The following is a 7,529-nucleotide window of genomic DNA, read 5'->3' on the forward strand; positions in this document are numbered from 1 at the left end:
ATCACAGGCAGAATAAATATCTGGCCAAGGAACATCAAGTAGCTGTGACACCAAAACTGCTCACTGCTGGTGGCTGTCAGACCCAGCAAGTCATAAACTTTAGCAGGCCAAGCAGCAATTATTTATAAAAATGGAAGGGTTACATCTTAGATCAGCCTTAAGCAGTTCCAAAGGGCATAAGTGAGCTGGAAAAATAAGTGTCTCAGACTTCCATGTCACCCAGCACAGTCTCAAAACATACCACTCACACAGCTCACAACTATGGTCTCATGGGCTGATTCTTCGTGACCATCTTAGGAGAAGAAGAAAATAACCCAGACTTGGTCCATGGATAGTTCAGCCTGGTGTTTTAGTTTGGGCCCCAAATGGGCTGCTGTTACAGTACAGCCCACTCAGTGGAAGCCTTGAAGGACAGTAGTGATGAGAAAATTTGAACAGTAGAGAGGACTTTGGTCAGTATTATTCATCACCCAATTTTGTTGAGAGACATGTGACTCAAAACAAAGATATACAGGAATGCATAGGCAGTGGTGAATGACTTGGTTAATTGGCTGGAGGCATGCAAGGAACAAAATTGGCAGTTTAGGGACAAGGATGTCTAAGCAAGTAGAATGTGGGTGGACATATGGGAATGGACACAAAATAAGAGGAACTTACCATATGTTAACCAGGTATGGAGGATGACTGGTCCAATAGATTATAAACCAACTTCTATGCTTGCTGAATAGACTCATGAATGGAGTAGCCATGATGACAGAGATGGAGACTACCTCTGGACCGAATAGCATGGGCTCCCTTCTCACTGAAGTTGATCTAGCTAATGCCCCAGCTAAATGTCCATCCTATCCAGAAACAGATTCTAATGCTGAATCCCTGGTATGATACCATACTCTGATGAAACCAAACAGACACTTGATGGTAATTTGATAACACTGTGCCCCTCTTATCCTGACAAGGGCAATAATTTGTCTTGAGCAGAGTGACACATATTCCTAGTACGTGTTTACCTTTTTTCTTTAACAGCAGTATCTCAGTCAGCATAATATGCAAGGGCTCACAGAGTGATCTATAGAATAGGATTCCACATATTGTCTCCTCAGACCAAGAGATCCTTTAATGGCAAAAGAAGCATGATGATGGGAACATGGTAAATAAATCCTCTGATGTTACCATATATTGAATCATTTGGAGGCTGCTGACCTGACAGAGCATGGAAATGCCCATTTAGGGCACATCTGCAATATCAGTTTGGAGATGATACCCCTTAATGGGGATACTATCCTTCAGAAAGCAGTACCTCTATCCTAAACCAATGGCCATATATGGTGCTATGTCCCATACTATTCAATGAGTTCAGAAACCAAGTGATGGAGGAAGGTGTGACTTCACTTCACAGTCACTCCAGGGCCCGACTGAGAGAATTTGTGTTTTCCGTTTGCTCAACTTAAGACCTTGTGGGCCTAGAGGTCCTATTTCCCAGAAGAGGGATGCTTTCACTCAAAGACACTGCAAAAGTCTCACTAAACTTAAGACATGGCTGACAGCTGATAACTTAGAATTTTTCAAATTGACCAGCAAACAAAGAAAGGAGTTACCATACTGGCACACTTGTATACACTTGGGTATTTTAACCTGATGACCCTAAGGAGATATGGTTGTTGTTACTTAATAGGAGCATGGAGGAATATGTTTGGTACTTAGGTTAACTACAGGATATTTCTTGGTACGTCCATGCCTAACCTAATTATAAATGAACAAATACAGCAATCATTGCCTGGTAAAGGTATGGTAATGATGGTATCAAGCCTCTCAGCGATGAGATTCTGAATCATCTCACCAAACAAGCTACTGAGGCCATCTGAAGTTCTAGGTGAGAATAAGAGGAATTTAGAAGGAGAAGGAGAAGGAGATGATAAGTATCATTTAATAATTTAAAATCAATTGAAGTAAAGAAGGCTGCAATTCACCCTACTAATGCTTCTTTTACAAGTTTTTCCAGAAATTTAGACCAACCCAAGTTCTGAAGAAGCCGAGAACAGATGGGAAGAGCTTAGGCTGGGCTGGTGCACCCATCCCCCAATGGCTGCAGGTCTTGGCTGGTAACTGCTCAAACTGGCATATTTCTCTGGAGGATCGCCCTAGGCTGATTGAAGGTGTTACACCCAAAGATTTCTGAGAAGTTAAACTATCTCCTCTCCCGGGGTCAGACAGTCCCCAGTGACTGTCTAATGCACAGATAAGAAAGTGAAGCCCTTCTTTCTCTGGGCAAGAAAACCTCTAGCTACAATCTGTGTTCTGAAGTGTCCTATGGGATTAGATTGAACGTAAACCTCTCCTGAAATCACATTTTTGCTTAATTTCATCTTTTGCCTTTTCTCACTCTCCTTACTCCCTTATAGATTTCACCTCAGAACTTCCTCAAAGATCACTTGCACAAGACTACCTGTCTTATGCTCTCCTTCTAGGTTACCTGATCCAAATCAATTGGGTGAGGCAATAACTGCTTTCCTCAACCTAGGGCCACAATCTCATCTGGAGGTCATTTCCTGTAGCTACAGATCTCTTGCCTGGTTTTGGTAAAGGCCCTCTCCCTTTTCCCTTTTAGAATGCCTTGTGGTGGTGTCTTTCTCTTGTTGAGAGTCCTGAGGTCTTTACCATTCCTTTGACCTTGCTCATATCTTTGAAAACAGTCCCTTCATTTAAATCTTCTCCATTGCCCCATTTGTGTGTGACACTGATTTCCCATCACAGTCCTGACTAATAAAGTAGGGACAAGCAGGGAGTGATCTGATCAGATTAACATTTAGAAAGATCAATTTGGCAGCAGTGTAGAAGAGAGTATAAGAAAGGCAAGTCTAACTGCAGAGAGATTATTTAGTGGGTTATTGTAATAATCTAGAAAATAATTGAAAATGTTTAAGTGTCAATATCCATGGAGATAGCATATTGGGGGTAAATTTGAGAGATAAGTAAGCAGTAAAATTTAAGGATTAAAATATCCTAACATCCTGAGATAAATAAAATTATGTACGATGTCTTATGAATTCATTAAACAATGATTGTGTTACTACTTCAAATACATTTACTCTTACCCTGTAACACTTGTGGTCTTAATGGAGACTCATTCCTATTTTGGTAGTTATTATAAAAGGCAAAACAAAGTAAATGTTATACTAGAGTTATAAGCAAAAGACGTTGAAGGCACAAAATAAGGAATAGCCATCACTCTAAAGTTATAAAGTACAGAATTGCTTAATTTCCTTAACTAAATATATGTCTTCAAAGAAATTGCTGCATTACCCAAACATCTCTGATTAATTTCTTAAAGTCTTCAAAACGCCATACGTGGGTTTTTAGGCATTCACTTCCCAGGGGCAATATTTAATTACCTTAATCATATTCACTGCTACTATTAAAAGAATTACAAAGACATGCCTATTAAATATTATTTAAACTGTCATTAGCGTTTGATGAGTTTAATGCGCATATAAATTGCTAACTCTAAATTTTCATATAAGTATAGTGGAGTAATGACTAATGTCTATAATATGTATATAGACTTTATAATTAAACATGCTGGATACTTTATTGCTTATCATATATAATACATATGTGAAAATATATTAAAATAATATAATATATTAAAATTGTGTATGATTATATAATTTTAGCCCAAATTTTTATTCTGGCAAAGCATCCAGAATTGAATAACTAAATTACCCCTTTCTCCTCCAGACACAAACAAAAATGTGAAAATGCAGAAAATACAGTAAGTCCCCTACATATGAACAAGTTCCATTCCAAGAGGGCATTCATAAGTCCAATTTGTTAGTGGGTCCAACAAATTTAGCCTAGGTACCCAACTAAAACAATTGGCTATATATTACTGTACTATAATAGGTTTCTAATACTTTTCACACAAATAATACATAAAAAAACACAAAATAATGAAAACACTTTTAATCTTACAGTACAGTACCTTGAAAAGTACAGTAGTACAGCATGACAGCTGGCATACAGGGGCTGGCATCGAGTGAACAGGCAAGAAGAGCTACTGACTGAAGGAGGGAGAGGAGGTGGGAGATGGTAGAGCTGAAGGACTGTCAGCAATAGGAGATGGAGGGCAAGCTGCAAATTCACTCACGCCTGACGTTGATGGCACAGGTTCTGGTTCCTTGCTGGATTCAATTCTATCTTCCCTCTTGAAAACATGATCCAGTGATATCTGGGTATTAGCTCTTTTTTTCTCATCATAGATGACACAGTAGCACTGGATTGCATTCTGAATGGCTGCTGCAACCTTCATGTACCATTTTATGTTCAGGTCCTGTGCCTCAAAAACTAACAGTGCCTCCTCAGATAAAAACAATCCCCTTGCCATTTCCTGCATTGTGAATCTCTTCAGTTCTTCAGTTATTTCTTCTTCCTCTTGTCTCTCTTCGTCCTTTCTCTGGGCCTCCAATTCCATCAGGCCTTCATTAGTAAGCTCCTCATGTTGCACAGCAAGGAGTTCAGTGAAATCGTCCTCTTGCAGATCTAGCTCCAGTTTCTCACTGAGGGTCACTAAGTTGCTGAAGACCTCTTTGGACTCCTCATCCACCTTTTTAAATCCATGAAAACCGTGAATAAACTGCAAGCAAAGCTTCTTTCAAACTCCGTTCATGGCGATGGCTGTAACCTCATGCCAAGCAAAGTCAATGTTTTTTATGGCTTTGTAGATGTTATAGTCCTTCCAAAATTGTCACAAAGTTGTTCCCAATTCATCACTCACCTTTGACGCCTGACAAGAAATGTGATGTAAATAATATTTCTTGAAAGTTGCTATAACTCCCTGGTCCATAATTTGGATAAGCAACATAGTATTTGGTGGCAGATGTACTACTTTGATGTTGGGATGAAAGTTGTCCGTGAATGGGGGTGGCCTGGAGCACTGTCGAGCAGCAAAAGAATGTTGAACGGGATGTCCTTCTCCAAGCAATATTTCTCCACCTCCTGGATAAAGTGGTGGAAAAACCAGTCCTGGAAAAGGGCCTGTGTAACCCAGACTTTGGGGTTACTCTTCCATACAACTGGGAGAGAGCCCTTGGCTATGTTTTGAAGGGCTCTTGGGTTCTCTGAATGATAATCTAAGATGGGGCTTCAGCTTCATATCACTGGAAACATTGCCACCAAACAACAGTTAGCCTATCCTTTGCTGCTTTATAGCCTGGCATCAACTTTTCCTCCTTACTGGTGTAACTTTGGTCTGACATCCTCTTCCAGTACAGTCCTGCCTCATCTACATTAAAAATCTGCTCGGGTAAATACGCGCCTTCATCAATAATTTCTCAGAGCACGCTGCGGGGTCTGCCCCAGCTGCCGCCGGCCCTGCCGCATCTCTGTCTATGGTTTCTCCCTAGAGCTTTGCCTTTGGGGGTAGCTGCTGCGGCTCTGTCCGCCCCGCGCCTTAGCGACTTGGAGGAATTCGACTCTGAAGATTTCTCCACCTCGGAGGAGGACGAGGACTACGTGTCATTGGGTGGAGAGTATAGTGAAGATGATGTAAATGATTTAGTGAAGGAACATGAAGTGGATGGTGAAGAGAAGACACAGAAAACCAAAGGGAGAAAAAGAAAGGCTCAGAGCATTCTGGCCAGGAAGAGAAAACAAGGTGGCCTCTCATTAGAAAAGGACAAGAAGGATGCCAGCGAGGAATCTGGAGGAAGTAGTAGTGAGGAGGAAGATGTAGCTGCAGAGCAAGAAAAAGGCATTGAGTCAGAGGATACGAGGAAAAAGATGGAAGATGAACTATGGGCCAGCTTCCTCAATGACGTAGGACTAAAATCAAAAGTGCCTCCGTGTACACAAGTTAAAAGAGGAGAGGAGGCTGAAGAGACAAGTTCAAGTAAATTGTTGGTCAAAGCAGAAGAGCTAGAGAAACCTAAAGAAACAGAAAAAGTTAAAATCACCAAGGTGTTTGATTTTGCTGGTGAAGTCAGGGTGACTAAGGAAGTGGATGCTACATCTAAAGAAGCCAAATCCTTCTTCAAGCAAAATGCGAAAGAAAAATCCCCAGGCTAATAATGTCCCTTCAACTCTACCGTCACTTCCTGCCGGGTCAGGGTTAAAAAGGTCAAGGGGCATGAACAGCCTTTTGGGGAAAATAGGAGCCAAGAAGCAGAAGATGAGCATCCTAGAGAAGGCCGAGCTGGACTGGGAGAGCTTCAAGGAGGAAGAGTGCATTGGTGAAGAACTAGCCATCCACAATCGAGGGAAGGAGGGGTTCATTGAACGGAAAGCTTTTCTAGACCGAGTGGATCACAGGCAGTTTGAAATCGAGCGAGATCTCAGGCTGAGCAAAATGAAACCCTGATGTGATGAGGAACCTACAGCAGCTTAATCCTGTTTACAACGTGAGCTTTTTGTATGTCTATGAAATGTTCCCTGTGTTTCCCATTGACTGTTTCCCAGCAAGGTCTTTTTTTCTACATTGAATTTCTGTCTTTGTATCTTGATCTCATGTGATTTCATTCATTTTACTTTTAATAGTTTGTCTTTTAAAAAATAAAAATAAAAACGTACAGGTTGGTCCTGAGGGGTGGGGGCGGGAATTTCTCAGAGCATTTCAGGAACTTCCCGGGCAGCTACTGTATCTGCACTTGCTGCCTCACTGCTTACTTTTACATTGGCTCTAGCCCTGAACCGCTGAAACCAGCCATGGCTGGCATTAAAAGATGTGCCCTCTGATTCTTTGCCGCGTTTCTTCTTCAAGTCTTCATAAAGGCTTTAAACTTTCTCTTGAATCAGCATTAAGCTGAGCAGGACTCAGCGCTGATGTTGATCCTGCATCCGCACACTGAGAAGATTCTCTATCTCCTCCATCACTTTTCCACGCTTCTTCGATATTATCATTGACATCATCGGCACAGCAGACTTCACATATTCCATGATCTTTTCCTTGTTCTTTAGAATTGTACGGATGGTTGAACGATTCATGTTATAAGAGTGAGTGACGTTTATTGTTTTTTCACCTCGCTCCACTATCTCAATTATTTTCACTTTTGTTTCCATCGTTATCACTTGGCGCTTCTTAGCAGTACCACCTACATCACCGCTGCTTTTACGCTTGTTTCCAAACATCCTGGGCTTGAAATAAAGATACTGTACTCTATACAGTACTGTACAGTAAAGTACACAAAAGCACAAACACCTGTGGAGGATGCATGCATGTGACAATATATGCCAGACACGTGAACTAACTTATGTGATTGGACATGAGAACGCATGTTCGCATCTTTGAAATTTTGCAAATTGAAGGTTTGTATGTAGGGGACTTACTGTATGTAAAGATTTCAGAGGACAGTGTGGCCAGAGTATAGGGTATATGAGGATAAATATTTGGAAAAAGTGTTGTGAAAGTAGGCTGAGACCAAGCTATAAAAAGTCTTCTTGTCCATGTTAAGAATTTGGTTGGGATTTAATAACTGATTAGATATTGGCAGAGGAGGGTCAAGTAACTACGAGTTTTCCAGATTGGTTGATTGAGTAGA

General features: G+C 41.0%; 1 protein-coding gene across 1 annotated transcript; it reads left to right on the forward strand.

Annotated features, from left to right (window-relative positions):
- The first annotated feature begins 4,911 nt into the window (after nt 1-4,911).
- Nucleotides 4,912-6,398, forward strand: LOC112396460 (craniofacial development protein 1-like). Its single transcript, XM_024740210.1, is given in 3 exon segments — nt 4,912-5,052; nt 5,263-6,048; nt 6,050-6,398. Coding segments are annotated over 3 exon segments (1,230 nt in total). The 3' UTR covers nt 6,353-6,398.
- Nucleotides 6,399-7,529: the final 1,131 nt, after the last annotated feature.

The sequence above is a fragment of the Neophocaena asiaeorientalis genome, unplaced genomic scaffold (genome assembly GCF_003031525.2).
Source record: "Neophocaena asiaeorientalis asiaeorientalis breed wild unplaced genomic scaffold, Neophocaena_asiaeorientalis_V1.1 scaffold723, whole genome shotgun sequence".
Taxonomy (NCBI): domain Eukaryota; kingdom Metazoa; phylum Chordata; class Mammalia; order Artiodactyla; family Phocoenidae; genus Neophocaena; species Neophocaena asiaeorientalis.